The 18,710-nt window shown below is 41.7% G+C and overlaps 1 protein-coding gene across 19 annotated transcripts in view; it reads right to left on the reverse strand.

Moving 5' to 3' along the window:
- Window positions 1-18,710, reverse strand: part of LOC127071368 (protein jagged-2) — a 107,833-nt gene that overhangs the window by 33,464 nt on the left and 55,659 nt on the right. The window contains exon 1 of one of the 19 annotated variants that reach the window (XM_051010593.1): window positions 8,286-10,259. The exons of 17 other annotated variants lie outside the window; for them this stretch is intronic. In XM_051010593.1, the coding sequence (XP_050866550.1) occupies window positions 8,286-8,333 (48 nt within the window). In that variant the 5' untranslated portion in view covers window positions 8,334-10,259. Of the gene's footprint in view, window positions 1-8,285; window positions 10,260-18,710 lie in introns of those variants that run through there. One more of the 19 variants, XM_051010573.1, reaches the window with a different exon arrangement.

Raw genomic sequence — 18,710 nt, forward strand, 5'->3', positions numbered from 1 at the left:
GAAAAAGCAAAAGAAAAAGAAGAAGAAGAAGAAAAGAAATATCGATCGGGTAGCAATCAAGTAGTAATTAACAAGCAAGACTGGGCTCATCGATAGGTCCGATTATTCGGCCAAAAAGAAGCACTCCTAGGATCCACAAAAGCAATCACCTTCCACGAACTCGTAAAATCTCTTCGTGTTTTCTTTCTCTCTCCCTCCCCTCTCTCTCTTTCTCTCTCTTTCTTCATCCAACAGTGGCAGTTGGAAGATGGAGAAGAAGAAGAAGAAGAAGAAGAAGAAGAAGGGTACAGGGGCGAAGGACTACTCGCAGACTCGCACCTGTGCGTTACGGACCATAGGGTACCACCACTACACACTTGTGAGAGAAAGAGAGACAAGGAAACACCGCGAGACCGCATTATCTGTCTATCTCGCGAGAGCATCCACCGAGTCGAGCCTCAGGGCTGATTTTTATAGGTAGTTCGCGTGACCGTCGGTTAAACGCTTCGCTTTAACCCGCCCAGCTTTGCTTTTGCTTCGGCTGCTGTACTCTCTCTCTCTCTCTCTTTCTCTTTCTCTTTCTCTTTCTTTCTCTCTTTCTCTCTTTCTCTTTCCTGTTTCTCACTCCACGAGATACCATTTCTTCTCGAGCCGATATTTTACTTTGGTAGTATGTACTTCTGTAAGTTCCAGCACTTTCCTATCTTTCCTCGTTCAACCTTCTCTCATCTTTCTCCTCTTACCGAGATTCTTTAATCTTTTTTTTCTCTTCTTTTTCTTCTCTTTCGTCGCCTTTTTTTCTTCTTTTTCCTCTTCCGCCTCTTTTTCTGTTCCTTCTTCTTCTTCTTGTTCTTGTTCTTCTTCTCCCAGCTAACGATAGATTCCCCATTTTCTACACTTTCCGCGTTATCCGCCCGTTCTCGTCTTCGAGGCTAACAACCTTCGGCTTTACGATATTCATCTGATAATTGATCGTAGCGTTAAAAGTAGAAAGAGCGAGATGAAAATTAATTGGACGGATGAAACAGCCTCTTACGTGCGATCTTGTAGAAAAAGAGGGAAACGAAAAGAAAGAAAAAATACAAGAAGTGAAACGAAAATAACAAGTATGTAGAAATGAAATGTAAAAAAAAAAGATGTAGTTCGGTTAACGTTCATGGTTTTATCGCTTAAATCGTATTCCTCGTCGTCCACCCTGAAAATTAATGAGCCATTCTTTATCCTCTCTATTTATTTATTTATTTATTTATTTATTTATTTATTTATTTATTTCTTGTAACGATCCCACCCTATCGTATAAAAACGATCGGTATATCGTTTTCTGCAATCACGATGGCGCCTCGAAACCGAGGTCAACGAGGCTACAAGAACGAGGATTTATCGAATTAACGTCGTTCCTACTCGGTTTACACCATCACGCTACTACACCTATTTAAATTTTACTTTTTTCCCGTAGAATAGATCCCAGCGTATCCTATGATACGCTTGCACGGAGATTATACGAACTCTTACTATCTTTTTTGTTGTCCTTTCTTTTTTCCTCTATCTTTTTTTCCCTCTTTATGCATGATTATGATTGTATAACAGTGCCGCGAGTTCCAGATAAAATGGGACACGGTTCTTGGGCGGAGATATTGAAAGTATCGAGAGACACTTCGATAATGATGTAATCAACTAAGAAATATTTTCGACCAGCTCGACGATCTTGCGTAGAGTTTGCGCGTTTCCAATAATATTTTCCACACTGTTCGATTTGTTTTTAAGCTTTGAAGAATGTTGATTTGGAATTTTTTAATGTTGATTAAAAAAGAAAAAGAAAAGAGAGAAAGAAAAAAATCTTTTAATAAACTTTTTCGATACGATACCAACGTATACTCAAGTTTTACACAGTGCAACGATCTTCTTTCTCGTTTCGTTTGAAATTTTTTCAACTTAATCGATTTATTATTAATTATAATCTCTGAAAAAGGAGAATGACCGGAACGGAAGCGTAACCGATTCGAAGATGGTCCCGGTCGATTTCTCGGGGCGAGTTTATGTCTTTTAATTAATTACCTACAGACGGAGGTCTACGTCCGTGATATACCGAAATTAAGGTCGACGAAGTCGAGTTACACATACTGGAAACTCTACTGATTCTGATCGAGATTGTCGTATTAATCATCCGGCCCAGTGATTAATCGCACAGTAGATGATACAACGACGTCTCTTCGCGAAGATGTTTTATCGATTAGCGAGTAAGACATGCATATACACATACATGTACGTAAACGTAGTATGCTTCCATTTGAAGAATATAAATTTCAAGACTTTCAAGTACACGTTGAATGAAATTCTTCGAGTCGAAAAAAGGAAAGAATGAAAGAAAATATAAAAAGAAAAGAAAAAACCTCGTCCTAACACTAGTTTTCGCGCGATGATCCATGGACAACGATTAAAGCAAGTTGCCACGTGATAGACACTTTGATAACATAGTCGGGATTATGCAAATCCAAGGTAGAGCGTATCGAACAACACCGGATTGATAACTTTTTAATGATTATATTTTTTAGAAGCATATATGCGCGTGAGAAAAAGAGAGATAGAAAGTGCTTGTTCATTGAGTATACGTTCCAATTATCGGCGATAAATCAAGAGGAGAAGGAGAGTAGAAGGCGAGAGATGCCGAGGGAAGATAGAAGATTACGCATAATCGATGCTAACGTAAACGACGATTATGATAGATCGAAAGATTTAAAAAGAAAAGTCGAGAATGAATTCGAAGTATAGTGGGTGTGAAGATATCAAAAAAAAAGGGGGGAGGGAAAGAAAACGAAATATCCTTTTCTTTTTTGTATCCTATTACGTCGTATCCCCCTTTTACCAGACAATAATAGGAAATAGTTTTTGTTTTTTTTTTTTTTTTGGAATCTATCTAAGATGATCGCGAAAATGAACAACTGGTAGGAGCAGATTTTTCTCGGCCATTCACGGTCGACTCATCGACCGAAGAAGAGAAGAAGAGAGCACGTTCGCAGCAGGGTAATTAAGCCGCTCTCCGACGGGAGACGATGAATTATTATTAAAGGCGGCGTAGCTGCGTCGGCCCGATAAAACTCGCCGAAGCGAATCTTGGCGCGAGCGTGTGAGGAGCGGCGAACAAACGAACGAATGAACGAACGAACGAATGAACGAACGAACGAACGAACGAACGAACGAACGAACGAACGAACGAACGAACGAACGAACGAACGAGCGAGCGAACAAACTCGCTCTTCGACGTTCGAGAATCTCGAACGTATGCGCGCCACAGGAGAGAGATCGATCTCCCGTCCGCCATAACGGGGGTTTACGATAATTGCGGGAAGAAGCGAGAGAAGCAGCACCGCGATTTTCGAGCTTAATAATCTCCCTCGCGCGAGGAGGTACCTTTTCTTCTTCTTGTTCGTTTTTCTTGTTCCTCTTATTCCTCTTCTGCCGCTGCTTCTCTTTCTCCTTTATCTTTCCCTCTTCTCTCAGTCGTCGGTCCTTCTTCGCTTTCATCACTTCTTTTTTTTCTTTTTTTTTTTTTTTTTAAGATTTCTTCAATTCTGTAAATTCTTTTTTGTTTTTTCTGTTCATTTTTTCTTATTCGTAACTCTACGAGAATTTCACGTTTGCGTCGAAATGATTTATACGGGTATTTTAATTGATCAGTGTTCATATAGGTATGTAACATATTTAGAAGATTGTAAGGTAAAGATCTTTCCCGTGATTCTTTTATTAGTTTTCTTTTTTTTTTATCTCTAGGAACCTCTCTAGAGGTTATAGAAAGAAAGAATGAAAGAAAGAAGAAGCTCCCTTAAGGAGAAAAATACGTAAGAAGCAAAAGACTCTTTTATCTTCTGACGTCTAACGAAAAGTAGGCCCTTGAAAGCGGGCCAATCTTTTTTTTATCCCACGGGATTTACTACCGTTCTCTTGGTATTTAGAGAAAGAGAAAGAGAGGGAGAGAGGGAGACAGAGAGCTAGGATTACGGGAACTTAAACTGATTCTCTCTCTCTCTCTCTCTCTCTCCTGTACGAGACAGGACGAATACAATAAAATAAGAGAAAGAGAAAAAGAGAGAGAGAGAGAGAGAGAGAGAGACGTCTGTCGTTTTTAAGATAAAATTCGAATCGTCGAAGTTCTTGGAACGTTCGAACAACGTTATAACGGTGATTCCAACTGAGGCTGTAATTGAAAGAGAGCAGAGTAGCGCTTAATTACGTGGCTAGGTCTGAAATCGTTCGGGAACCCTTCGAGAGCACACGCTCTCCTTTCTCTTCTTCGAAAGTCATTTCTAAGAGAGATAACCGATGCTTCCCCTTCTTTATAAACTCTCGAACGAGATGCTGCAGCAGCAGCAACAGCAGCAGAAACAGATTTTCTTTCTCCTAAGCATCTATTATTGTTCTCGCGAGAACGACGAACGGGAGACCGGATGCGCTCTTGCGCTGGACCGCTGTGCGGCCGCCATGAAAGCGTCGATTTCGTGTACCACCAAACGAGTCTTAAGCAACGGGATCTAATAGAAGATTTCACTGAGCGGAAAGAAAACAGAAATATAGATATAGATATAGATAAAGGGAAGAAGGGAGTAGAAGAAGAAGAAGAAGAAGAAGAAGAATTTACGTCTTACAAATTATCAACGTAGGCCTTCCTTCTTCCTAACATAGTCGGAAGATGAATAACTATACTCGACTAGACAACGAAAAAGAGAAGCGTGCTCGCTAGCCGGTACCTAAGTACTTACCTACGTACGTATGTACGACCGTACTGATGGAGAGAGAACAAGCAGAAGGATGTAAGTGCCGTCCTCCTATCCTTGTGCAATCGTTGAGAGAAAGAGAGAGAGAGAGAGAGAGAGAGAAATATGAAGAAACATGAAACGCCGTGAGACAGTGCATTCGTCCGTCGCGACATTAGCTACGTATACCAGAACCTCATCCTTACGACGATACCAAGCGAGCGACAAAACTCGCCGATAAACTTTCTCCGTGAATCCATCATATTAACCTTTATCACAAGATCGAAGAGAAAGGCTTTACGATTGAAGAAAATAAAAAAATAAAAAAAAATAGGATGTATGTTGATCTTACGTAGGTAGATACACGATGTTTACAGGATCAATAAAATTCATCGTATTATAGGCAGGTAACGATATAATAAAAATGTCGACAGATGGGCAATTTCTAGGTTGTTAAACTTAATGGCTACTTTTTTATTACTTCGTGATGGGAAAAGAAAGAAAAAGAAACGGAAAAAAAAGAAGTAGGTAATATGTCGAATTTTTAAGTTCCAGATCAGACGTAATGTTAAACACGTTTATTTACTTACTTATTTATTTATTTATACTTTTTTGTTATCTTACTCACTTTAAGAGAGAGATAGAGAGAGAGAGAGATTTATTTGCACATTTTAATGAGTTTTATCAGACAGTAAAGTTTCTTTCTACGATGTTGTATAATTTAATGATTATATAAAAAATAAAATTTACTCTTTCACGGCAATGGATCCACTCAAAACGAGTTGTCTCTTACGAATCGTTAATCGTTAAATGTCAATCGTTACACTTAGTAAGTTGACTGTTGTATCTCACGATCCTTACGAATGTATAAATATGTTAGAGAAAGGGGAATGAAGAAATGAATAATCGATTAAACGAATACGATCGTTGATCAAACATAGCGAATTAGATTTTCAACGGTCCTACGTGGCAGACAACGATTATCAAACGGGGAAGTAGAGGGTGAGGGTGGGGGTTTCGGGGGAGAGAGGGAGGGTTGAACGTTAAACTTTTACCGACATTTGGCAGGTGAACGGCTATTACGCAAGCGCATCGTTTCTATCGCAGAAAAGGTTGTAAAAGGTGTATATAGATAACGTTACTATACATGTGCCTACACATACCTATATATATATATGTACTATGTAAGTTCATAGAAGAGAAGAAACTCACGACGCTTTTACGTTTCTAATATGCATTATACCAAGGAATGAAAAATATTTAAATCAAATTCGATGGATCGAATGGGTTACGAAAGGATTTCATTATATTTACGTAATCAAAGCAAAACTAAAATATTTCGAGCACGGAAATAGAATTATTAAATTAAACGGTTGTTTATTAATTCGAGGAAAAAAGAAAAGAAAGAAAAACAGGCAAAGTCGACTTAGCAAAGAGCGGAGCTGACATAACGGCATAGCTCGTATCGGCCATTTTTCGAAGGCGTTATCTCCGCTGCCGAAAGTGTTTTAATGCTTAAGAAGAAAAGGTAATTCAATAAATCGTACGCGGCCAATGATTCATACTCCCTAATCGTCCCCGTATTTATCTAATCGCTCCACTTTAAAGTAGTTTAACGCGCTGATTTGCTGTAATATATGTGATCAATAAATGATCATTCAATCTCTCTCTCTTTCTCTTTCATTTAATTCTTTCTTATCGCTTTTACGTGTTTACGACATGTACCCGTTTAACGGTATACGATTAATTATAATTCAATAATTATCGATAGTACGCAATACCGTGATGTAACTTAACGTAGAAACGTAAAATTTACATATTTTCAAATGAATAGTTCGGTCGATCGTCCAAAGAATCTAGTTTCGCAGAGACTTTCCATGGAACCTGACGCCGTTCGTTGACGTATTTTCTCACTGTACCAGAGAAATCCTCGATAATTATTAATTACGACGAACGTGTCATAAGCTAACGATAGATGCTACGTGAAAGCTAAGCTTTCGAACGTGCGTTTCGAACTAACGCGTATCTATAAGAAGTGCACGTTGCAACTTGGATAATACTTTTTAAGAGATGAGCTTCCTTCATTCGCATAAGTAGGTGTTTACGAGTCTATTCGTACCTACCTACCTACGTACTTACGTACTTACGTAAGTATATACGTATGTATGTATGTACGTACGGATATATGTACGATACATTCGTATATATTCCTACAACGAAACTGTGTTTCCAATAATACTTTATGACGATACTTGCTATATTCTCGTAGCTTTCTCTCCTTTTAATAAAAGGAGAAAAAAGAATATAGTGATTTTTCTCTCGCTCGTTTATTCTCATACTCGATAAATCCCCAGGTACGTGCATATTTAAAACAAGATTGCCCGATGATTCGACGAATCGACGTTTATACGAATTGCTAATCGCATTGCAACAGATATTCTTTGCAAGAGATGCGATTGTAGAATCAATAATGTAACATCGACGATCTTCCTTTATGCTCGCATAAACGATTCTAAATTCACGATTGCACGTACATTTAACGATGTAACAGAGAAAACAGGGATTTCGAATTATTCTTAATGCGCGTTAAGACGCGTCGACATTTTTCTTTTTTTTTTTTTGTTGCCTCTAAATATCACGTAAAATTACGAAGAGAGAGTAATATTCGATTCCAAAGCATTGATATATTCTAATAATAAAGAATATCTTTGAAAGCAAGCAAGCACGTAAGCATGAAGAGTATCTATTTTTAATAGACCATAAGAGCTATCTATTTTCGTGAGAGAGTTTCTTTTGTACTATTCGTGCGTATGAAGCCTCTTTGGTACGCATCGTTAGATGCGTCTGAAGTACGAACCTCTCCTTAAAGTTTCTACTTGGTGATCGATTGATAAACCGTCGAGATAAATCGTGTAAAAACTCATGCTCCGGAACATTCAAAGCGTCTACCGACGGCGGACAACGTGCACTTAAATTTCAACGAGTGGTACCTTTCAGAACGACATATAAACACACGCTCTTCTCGGAATAATAATCGTTCACTCAAAGCGGTAGCCGACATTGGTCGGTAGCCGATCGAAAATAACTACCGTTGCGAATCGTTTTGATTTTTCGATCGGTCTCGTCTCTTCCGCGGTGTCTTCCTCCAAAGGTTTACGCTCCGAAAATTTACGCTCGATAAAAGAGAAAGAAAGAAAGAAGGAAAGAAAGAAAGAAAAGAAGACGCGTCGTGTTATTTTTACTCGATTTTGATCGACGTGAAAATGGAAAAGAAAGAATTTCGTTTCGTTCGTAAAAAAAAAATTCACGAATAAAACAATCCTCTTGCTCGATAAAAATCGTCAAACGAGTTATTTCTATTCTACCGTGAGAGATAAAAATTCCTTTTAGAAAGAAAAAAGAGAGCATAACAAAAATAAAGATACGATAAATCCGTTCGTCTTTACGACAGTGAATGCGATTTACGTCCATACGAGGACGATACGGAAGAGAATATTCGCGTTATGTTAACGTTATGAGAACTGTTATAAGGTAAGGGACACGCGACGCACGCATTACCTGTATGAGCTGGGCAAGGAATAGGACGTAGGCGGCGGCCGCCCTCATGTCTTTCCTTGGGGAATCCCTCGACTACCGCATCACCATTCCCCGTAGCTCGACCGCAAACTTTTTCTTCGGCACTCCTAACAAAATACACTTTATTCCTTTTTTCCCCCTTTTCTCTTCTTCCGTTATTAATTTTCTCCTTTCTTTTTTTTAAATATATTCGTTTCTTCCCACCCTTTTCCCCCCGTTTATTTAATAGATCTTCCTCCCCTGAGATTATTCGATCGAAACACTCTCTCACAAATCAACAGGACGGGATCAGAATTTTTCACTTCACACAATCCGGTAATCCTTTAGGAGTGATGTCCGCGAGCGCACAAAGATACAAATAAATAAATAAATAAAAAGAATTATCCACTCGTAGAAAAATAATCCTCTGGTTTGATCACTGACGTAATAATTCTACTCTCTCTCTCTCTCTCTCTCTCTCTCACTCTCTTTCTCTCGTGTTAAACACTTACTCACTTCCTTCACGTATAGATATTATCTCGCGAGAATATCGTTTCTTTTCCACCCTTTTGCGATCACTATCTTCTCTCCTTTCGTAAAACAAAAAGGATAGAAACGGAGACGAAGACGAAGACGAAGACGAAGATAGAGAGAACGAGTTTTCCGGCAGAAGCGAGCTCGATCTCTGGATCCAGGACAGATGATGATGCTGCACGACGAAGCTACACTTTCGCAACACCGTAGATACCTTTCCCTCGCTCGAGCATCTTCTCGAGCTCCGAACACTTTCCTTTACCTTTCTCTCTCTCTCTCTCTCTGGATCACACACACTCCGTATATACGCGTCTCGACCGCGTGAAAAGATAGGTCGATACGCGTCGCCGCGACTTCTCTTCTTCGACTCTTTAACACGACGAAACGAAACGCTTTTAATACGAAAATTAATTCGTATCCCTCTTGCGGCACTATAGGTAGTACGTACTATCGCCGATTACGAGAAGAAAGAACGACGTTTACGCTCCTTGCCAGCAGCCTCTCTTATCTTCTCTTTTCTTTTCTTCTCTTCTCTTCTCTTCTCTTCTCTTCTCTTCTCCTCTCCTCTCCTCTCCTCTCTTCTCTTCTCTCCTCTCCTCTCTTCTCTTCTATTCTGTTCTGTTCTCTTCTCCTCTCCTCTCCTCTTCTTTTCTCCTTTCTTCTCCTCTCTTCTCTTTCCTTCCCTCTCTCCCGTCGTAACCACGTACGAATCCACGTGGTTCCACCGCACAATCGCCGATCGTTCACACACCGACGATATATATTCTCTGATATCCACCTCGACGCAGATAAGAATAACCAAGAAACGATTAGCCGGGATTAGAGAAAACAAAGAAAGAAAGAAACGAAAAGAAAGAGAAGAAAGTATATAAAAGCGATTGAAAGGAATAAGAAGAGTGAAAAAAAAAGAAAAGAGAAAAAAGAAAAAGAAAAAGAAAAAGAAAAAGAAACGAAAAAGAAAGAGAAAAGAGGAGAGAAGAGGAACCAGAAAGGAAAGATAGAAACAGGTGTGCGCACGTGCGCGCGTGTCGCGTACTCCCTCTGCTTACGTAGGCGTAACGGAAGGCGAGAGAGGTGGAGAGTGTGAGAGGGTGAGGGTGCGCGTATATTCCACTGTTGGATCTCTCACGATGCCGCACGCACGCCGCGCTGTGCTGAAGAACACACAGGAGAGAAACCTGGCCGCGCGGCTCCAGTGAAGTACAACACAGAAAACGCAGGACGATCGCTCGAGGGATACTGGAGCCGAAGCCGCGGGCCGGCCTGCGGGCCACCCCCCATCCTCTCGCCTCGCTTCGCCTCGCCTCCTCTCGTCTAGCTTCGTCGTTACCCCCACCCACGACGACGCGCACCGACCGCCGGACCCACTCTACCCCCACCACTCTACTCCCTCTCTTTCTCTCTCTCCTACTCCTCTCTCCTTACATTTACTTACTCTCTTTACGCTCGATGCTGGCCCTTCTTCTTCCTCTTCTCATCCCCCACCACCACCCCCTTTCTTTCTCTTTCTCTTTCTCTTTCTCTTTCTCTTTCTCTTTGATAGCATTACATCTTGTTTCATCTTATTACCGTTTCATTGCTTCGCTATTTTCTCTCTCTCTCTCTCTCTCTCTGTCTCTGTCTCTTCCGCTTTCTTTCTTTCTATCATTCGATCCTCCAAATTTATCCCTTTCTTATCTGCGATCGTTACGTTTTATCTCCGCTTTCAAGATCTCTCGTCTTACGATTATATGTTGGTATTATAATTATTGGAAAGAATTTTTTAACCGAATTGTTTCTTTTCTTTTTTTTTACTGTCGTAGAATTATTTGTATTACGGGAATATCCGTCAAAATTCGATTCATCAAAATCGATCGATGATCTCGGTGGATAAGGATGTATCGTTTCGTTCTGTTTTCTTCGGTCTTGAAAAATTATCATTAATTTAATCGTTCGTTCGACGTGTTTATTCTTCGTTCATCCGCTATCTTTCTTTTTCGCTTTTCTCTCTCGTTACTCCTTATCGCATATATTTGATCTCACGGTGAATTCACTTTCTTTTCCACTTCCCCTTCGATGTTTTCTTTTCTCGGATGTACTTCATAGAAGTAATGACACACGGACGATGTTACATCTCCGAGAAAATATTTTTCTATCGGCGATCGTCCGCGTCGAAGGAGCAAACCCGTACGATCAAAGTAAAGATCTCTTCTCGAGAAGGAAAACGAGAATGAACGAGAGGAAAAAGAAGAAAAAAAAAAAGAAGAAAGAAAGAATAAGAAATATCCTCGCTTATGTACACGCCCGTGACTCGATTATGTCGATGCGAGAATAAATGTAACTGTACCAAAGCGAATAAATTAACGCTTAGAGAGTCTAAGGTGTAACGAGCGTAACGTTGCGTGATTAGCGCAATAACGCGCGAATATGCAAATTCGGCTTTACGATGCGAGTCTTTAAACCTTGCCAGTCATCCATTTCAATGGTGGAATCTAACGTATCGATCTCTTCGAGCATTTATACTTAATCCTTCGATGCACGATTTTTTGCAAACTCGTATTATAATAAGAAGAGAAAAAAATAAATATATTACACCAACGATCGCGTCTATATTACAAAAGGCGAATGATAAAAAAGTTATGTCGCCCGTTCTGATTATTATTTTTTACCTTGTACAAGATATCACGAAAAAAAAAATTGTGACGGGAGTCTGTAAAATACGTCTTTTTCTTTGTGCGAAAAAGAAAAAAAGATGAAAGAAAAGCTTGTAACTCTTACAATTAGATCTTTGAAGGCAACGAGTCCGGATCACTTTCGTTGCGCTTCTCGGGGCGTCGTTTCGTGGTTAGCTTTCGTTTCATGGGTAAACCCCCGATCGAGTCCTTAGCGAAGCGGTTAACTTCGGTCACGGGTTTCTGCGTGAAGGGCTTCTCGATCGGACGGAGAACGAGCGAGCGAGCGAGCGATCCAACCAACGGAATTATGTATATGTATTTCCATAGAATGATTTCGGACGATGAATAATGGATAAGTTCTGTCGCGTGTCCACCGTCATTATACCCCATGAGATCGGTACACGCGTCGGTCGTTCGTTCTCGTTTCTCTTTCTCGCACGATGGGCCTTCCGCCATTGGATCGTCATTGAATATCTGTCCCGTAAATACACGTATAACGTTCCGTATAATACGCACGTCCGTGTCATATCTAAAAAGAGAAAAAAGACCGAACGTTTAAGAGCCCTTTAAATAAAATCCGAGATATACGAGTCAAACGTTGGATCGTTTTCTGGAATAGGCGTAACCCCGGCTACGCTATCGATTATGTAACCCCATGATAATCATGGTAGTGCGATTATCGTCGCGCCCTCGTCCCGTTGAACGGTATATTTCGCCGGATCTTATCCGACGATGAACGGAATATAAATTTCGTTGATCGTCTCTAACGCTAAAGTTCCGCGTTTCGACTTCCTCGATGAGAAATATTGTTTAAATAAAAAGGGTTATCTCGGATACTTCGGGCAGAGTCTCCTCTCTGTTTCTCTTTCTCGTCTACGTTCATAGATACGTGCGCGAACGCACACGTGGACCGTTAGAATTTCTCAGTGAGATACGATAAACGAAGATTGTCGTTGGAGTAGCAATTATCTTTCGAGTTACATCGCAACGATCTTACGGCGCCTGTGAGCGCCAACTCTCTTCCTCCTTTTATTTCCTTTTACACTTCTTTATTTATTCGTTTATTTACTCGCTTATCTATCTATAAAATAGCCCAAACCGAGGATAGAACATACTACGTGCGTATGCCGATGCATTAGCTTCTCGTGTCCCTTGACCTTTCCCAAGCGCAACGACGAACGTGTGCCAGGAAGAGGCGCGAAATGGAATCGCGCGAAATTCGGCTATGCACGTATTTACTTGTGCGTGTACGTATGGTTCGTACATACGTAGATACGTACGTGCATACATACGTAAAACATACTCTTGAGAAGAAGAAGAAGAAGAAGAAGAAGAAGAATAAACGATCGTAGCGCGAAGCGAGGTCAGTCTCGGTCGAAGAAACTTTAGAGGGACGGTACGGTGCGGTGGCTGTATTCGTCTCTCTCTTTCTCTCTCGTTGCTCGTCGGTTAGCAGAGAGCGGCGTAAGCAAGCGGTGGTAGCGCAAAGAGTATAGCGCAGCAGCATGGTCCACGGACGGCAGTAGTGGGATGCTGCGCGGTAAAGGAGCCTCTTTCCCTCTCCGTCTCCCTCCGGCACTCTTGTCTGGCCCTTCCCACCACGACGACGACGACGACGACGACTACGACGACTACGACGGCTACGACGGCGGCGGCGACGACGACGACGACGGCGACGACGCCGCTGGCTCGTTCGGGGCCCGGAGAGTTAGCCGGCGGGCATCATGGTGGCTACTCCGTTGGCTTCCCGCGTCTTTCTCTCGAAGGTGCACGCGCGAGCGAGAAAGAGAAAGAAAAAGAGAAAAAAGTGCGGGAAAGAAAGCGAGAGAGAGAAAGAGAGAGAGATCGTCGGGTTCCTCTCCCCCCTCTCCGAGGGTCAAGGAACTCCCTCGGGAACAGGTTCACCTCCTCCTTCTCTCTCCTTTTCCTTCTTCTTCTTGTTCGTTGCACGAGAAGGCCCCTCTCTCGGATATCTGCTCGACGAGAGCCTGCCGGCCGGCCCTATGCCCCCTCCGGTTTGTACCTTAGGGTTTTACTTATTTTCTCTTATTACCGCCACGGGCATGTGAGCACACGTTTTACTCATACATCCGTACTCGCGTGATCATGGAACACAAACGTTGTTGCTTGCTCCACCGGCAATGCCCGTCGTGTCCATCTCCCACCCTCTTTTACTCCTTCGACTTCTTCTTCTTCTTCTTCTTCCTCCTCCTCCTCCTCCTCCTCCTCCCTCTCATCCTCCTACTCTTCCTCTTTCTACTCCTTCCCTTTCTCTCTCTTTCTTCTTCCTTCTTCAGCGCTTCTCCAAGTCGCGTCGTCTTAGCCCGCTCCTTAGGTACTCCAATATGTGAGCACATTATTACAGGCGCTCGAGGAAAGGAGAGAGGAAGGAGGGATTCCGTGGACCTCACGGGGCAAAGCCGAAGGCGAAACGCACACGCGTTCGCCAGAGGATGAAGAAAACGCGCGATCGTACACGCAAGGGTGTTTAGCTGCATCTCTCTCCTTCTTTCTTTCCTACCGGAGCGTCCTCTTATCTTTCTCTTCCTTCTTCTTCTTTGTTCACTTCTTCTTCTTCTCCTTCTCCTTCTTCTTCTTCTTCTTCTCCTCCTCCTCCTCCTCCTCCTCCTCCTCTTCCTCCTCCTCCTTCTTCTCCTCGAGCTTCTCATTCTCTCGGCTGTCTCACACAGCGTATATTCTCAACAGCCAGATACCAGATTCCACCTGTGCTGCCTGATACCCTGTGCTACGCTGCCCTGCACTCCCTCCTCCTCCCTCCTCCAACCTCTCCTCATCTCTTCTCATTTCTCCTTCCTCGTACTCTTCGCTCCTCGTTACTTTTCGTCCTTTCGCGTCGAAAGTTTCGAGGATCGTGCGATCGGACCGAGACGATACTCTTGAATTCGTATTAAATTAGATAAAGACACGACGATTATTAGCCTTTTATTTCAGACGACTATGAATAAAGAATTTCTCGTATTCTGGTATTTATCTTCTTTCGATTCCCTCTCTCTCTCTCTCTCTCTCTTCCCGACACACGCACGTCTATCCGCAAAGAAAAATGTTCTCTTAAACGAACATAGAGATATATTAGCGAGTTGAACTTTATTTGAACGATAACTGGCCATAAAGGAAATAACTTCTCCTTTTATTCTTGAACGTTCTTACCCATTCGTCTCCATCTCCTTTTTGCTTCGCTAGTAAAACGACTGCGGTATACGCGATATGATGCAAAACATAGGAACGTATGTTAACGGGGTTCTTCGATTACCTTTCTTCTGGTACTCGACTGTCGACGAGCTATAGATACCGGATTCCACCTGTGTTGCCGCTGCCGTTCCTGCCAGCTCCCATCGGCCACTGCGTCTCGCCGTGTGTCTCGAGGATCTGAACCTTACACAGCAATGTCCGTCGTCTCTAACCGTGCCTTTTCGAGGCCGACGGAAATCTTATTCGTTGATTCGAACGACATCGTCTCACGTGCGCAAGTAACTAACTACTTACGTAGCCGGGTCGACGATCGTTAAAATACAAATCTAATTCCGAGATAACCGAATACGAAAGCGTTCGATTTTTCTCATTCGTTTCCTCTCGTATATCGTTCTATTCGAAATGTAGGATACGACATACATAGGAGAACTGTATCACGGTCGCTACCGTAGCAGATCTATCCGTATCGACTTTACGAGAATCGTAAAACGACGCTCGACGAATTCCGTTTATTTTAGGGATCTTTTTCGTTTAACATTGCGTTTTATGATAATTCGAATCGAACGTACGAGGCAAACAAAAACAAGGGGAAAAAGATCGATAATAACGTTCGATTCGTTATCACGATCGCGCGAGATCGTCGGTGAACGTAAGAAGAAGCGATCGATCGTCGTTACGAAACGGCCTACATTCTTCCTTTCGGATCTAAACGTTCTTCTAATCGTCGGCCATGTTCTCTCCCTCTCCCCCTCTCTCTCTCTCTCTCTCTCTTTCTCTCGAATCCTCGAGACATCGATACGGATCGGTCTTTTGTTCGATCCTTATTTCTCCTTTTTATTTTCCCCTTGGAGGAATCCGTATAAACACCGACAAACGCGTTCGAACTCTTCCTCTTTCTTTGACGGAAAGAAAAGATGGATTCGCAGGCACGTCACGAACGCACGCAGGACAGCTCCCTGGTTTCCCTGGTTCCGTTATTCGCGAATACCCGTTGTGTGTCCTTTCGACGCCTTGCTAATTGTTCCGAAAACACGCTTAGCCCGTTACTTAGTAAATACATCGGTAAACGTTCCCGAAACTTACGTGATAAATACGCGTATAGCTCAACCGAGACACTTTTACTCCTTTCTCCCTTTCCATCCATTCTCTTTCATTTATTTATTTTTTCCCTCATTCCCCTTTCGACATTTTCCTTTCTCTCTTTCTCTCTATTTTCCTCTCCGATGAATTTTGAGGTCAAACGTCGATTAACGCGCGCGTCATAACGCTCTCGACTCTTTAATTTATTCATTGAAACGTCGTCTCCTCATCGGCGTTTAAAGCGTCGCGCAATATTCCGTATGAAGAAAATCTTCTCAAGAATGGAGGAATATTTTCTTTCTTTTTTCTCCTTTTTCTTCTCTCTCTCTCTCTCTCTTCAAAGATGAATTTATCTCGCTTCGTCTCCTTCGATAATTCTCCGATGGTCTTTTCTTCGTCTTCGTCTTCGTCTTCGTCGTCTTCTTCTTCTTCTTCTTCGTCGTCTTCCCCTTTTTCTTTTTTTGTAATGCTTTTTTTCATTTTATTTTTCTTTTTTCAGAAACGACTAAAAGCTCCTCCAGCGACCAGACTTTTATCGAATTCCCTGAGGATTTGCATCGTCATTGAGTAAACGCACGAACACAGGTCAAAGCATCTCTCGTTTGAAGGGTCACGCGACGTTTATACCGCGCGACTCGTTATCGCTCGTTCCATGGAATTTCTGTCAAGGAAGTATCAGACGTTTGACGTATCGTACAATCACGAGCAGCGAATCTTTCCTTGATCCTTACTTACGTACGTACGTACGTACGTACGTATTTACGCTCTTCTCAATAAGGCATTTTCATCTCTTTTTCATCTCTCTCTTTCTCTCTTCGTCCTTTTTATCTCTGTCCCTTTTTTTTCATATTTTAGACGGTCGACTTTTTCAACTCGGCCCTTTTCTTTCCTTTCGCGTGTTAACCGTAACGATCGAACGAACGGTCCGCCGGTTTTCGTCGAAGAGAGACGAATAAAGTCGACCACAGATTGGTTCGATCGAGGAACGAAGAAAAAAATTAATCATCTTTCGACACGGTAAATTTGTTTAATTCAAAAATTTACATCCCACTTTTATCCGGCCTTTCGTCCGACTTTTTTCTTTTTCGACGCACCTTTTTCACGTAGGTAGATATACATATATATATATATACACACACATATACATGTACGTATATACGTGGGTATCTCGTAAAAACAAAGTCCCACGTTCGATTTACGCATCGCAATTTCCCATAGCAAATGACTTCGATAAATACCTCGGTCAAGCCAAAGAAAAGCCACGAAGAAAATCCATGCGACTCTCATTTCGCTATTACGCACGTATATTTCCGTTCCGGGTGAAAGCTCAAACGTATACGTACTATACATACATACATACATACATACATATATATATATATAAATATATATATTTATTACATATGCAGGAAAAGAGGATAAAGGATAGTACAGGAAGAAGAACGCGCGAACCTTCGGGGCATATGCTCGCGTTAACTTCTTCTCGTTCATTTATCTTTTCCCTTGAGGCAAAATTGATAAATTCAAATAACGCGATATATCGTATTTTCTCGATCGTCATCGTTGTCGTATAAATCATATCGCTAATTTTCGGAGTTAAACGATCGATTATAAAATTAAAGAGACAAAGATCGAGTAAAGTATTTAATAAGCTTGAAATCATCTTCCGGTCATCGTCCTTCTCTCTTCTCACTCTTTTTTCCTCTCGCACACTCCTCTCTCTTTCTCTCTCTTTCTCTCTCCTCTTTCTTTTTTATTACCAGTGAGGAACCAGCTCACCTAATTTTTTATCGATCGATGGGCGGAGACAGATATTTCAGCGTAATAATCGAATCACGTATGTTGATAGGCATCGTCTCGAAGACACGAGCATGCATCGACGAAGTGAAAGACGTAAAGCAGGGTGGCAGAAGGGGGAGGAATGAGTAAGGGGAGGGGAAGGGGAAGCGTAGGTACCTATCCTTCAATTTTCTGCACTGACAAGTCACTGTGCATCGTCGAGACGAGAAACGTCTTCTGTCCTTTTCACACGCATCTTCTTTCGACTTGATCACGTACTGCGTGCATACATAGATACATACGTACGTATATACATATACACACACATATATATATACATACGTATGTACTTACGTCTGGAACTTTCGAAACAGCGACGTCCATCGAATTCGACTTGGGTCAGAGGAACCCGCCGCGATAAGGTCCCGGTCGAGTTAATTAATGTTAAAAAAGAAACCTCGAGATAAGAATAAAAGGTTCCGTGTGCGTGAATCTTTCATGTGCGAGTGTGTGTGCTTTCTTTCTCTCTCTCTCTCTCTCACTGTCTCTCACTCACTCTCTCTTTACATATCCATATGCATATTATACTCGTTAAATGAAATAATCGAGCGAAGATCGAAGTAAAAATTCGAGTGAAGACTTATCTAATCTTTCAAGAAGCCCAAGACGGGAACGAGCATGTACGTACCCTTGTATCTTTTCTCTCCTTCTCTCTCACGCATACACCTAGATATATATATATACATATATAGACAAAAATGATCAGTAGAAGCTACGTTTATCTTACTAGATCGGTTGCTGCGTTACAACAAATGATTTCTGTCGATACTTAATAATTAAAAAATTAAATCGATACTCCCTCTATGCGTAACATCCTTAAAAGTGATTATCGTACAAGTATCTTCGTCGAGTCTTCGAGAATAAGTACTTAAGCAAACGTGAAAAAAAAAAAAAATTTACTGAGACGGGAACGAACTAACGTTAACGAGCACTCGTTCGCGATATATGTATGTACAAAAGGACGGAATCCACTCGAAAATGTCTCTATCGATTGGGTCAATTTCCACGAAATCCGCGTAAATGGTGTGCATTCCGTGATTCTCCGAAGAGAAGAAGGAGATTGGAAAGAGAGACAGAGAGAAAGAGAGAGAAAAAGAAAAGAAAAGAAGGT

This window comes from Vespula vulgaris, chromosome 21 (assembly GCF_905475345.1).
Source record: "Vespula vulgaris chromosome 21, iyVesVulg1.1, whole genome shotgun sequence".
Lineage (NCBI taxonomy): Eukaryota > Metazoa > Arthropoda > Insecta > Hymenoptera > Vespidae > Vespula > Vespula vulgaris.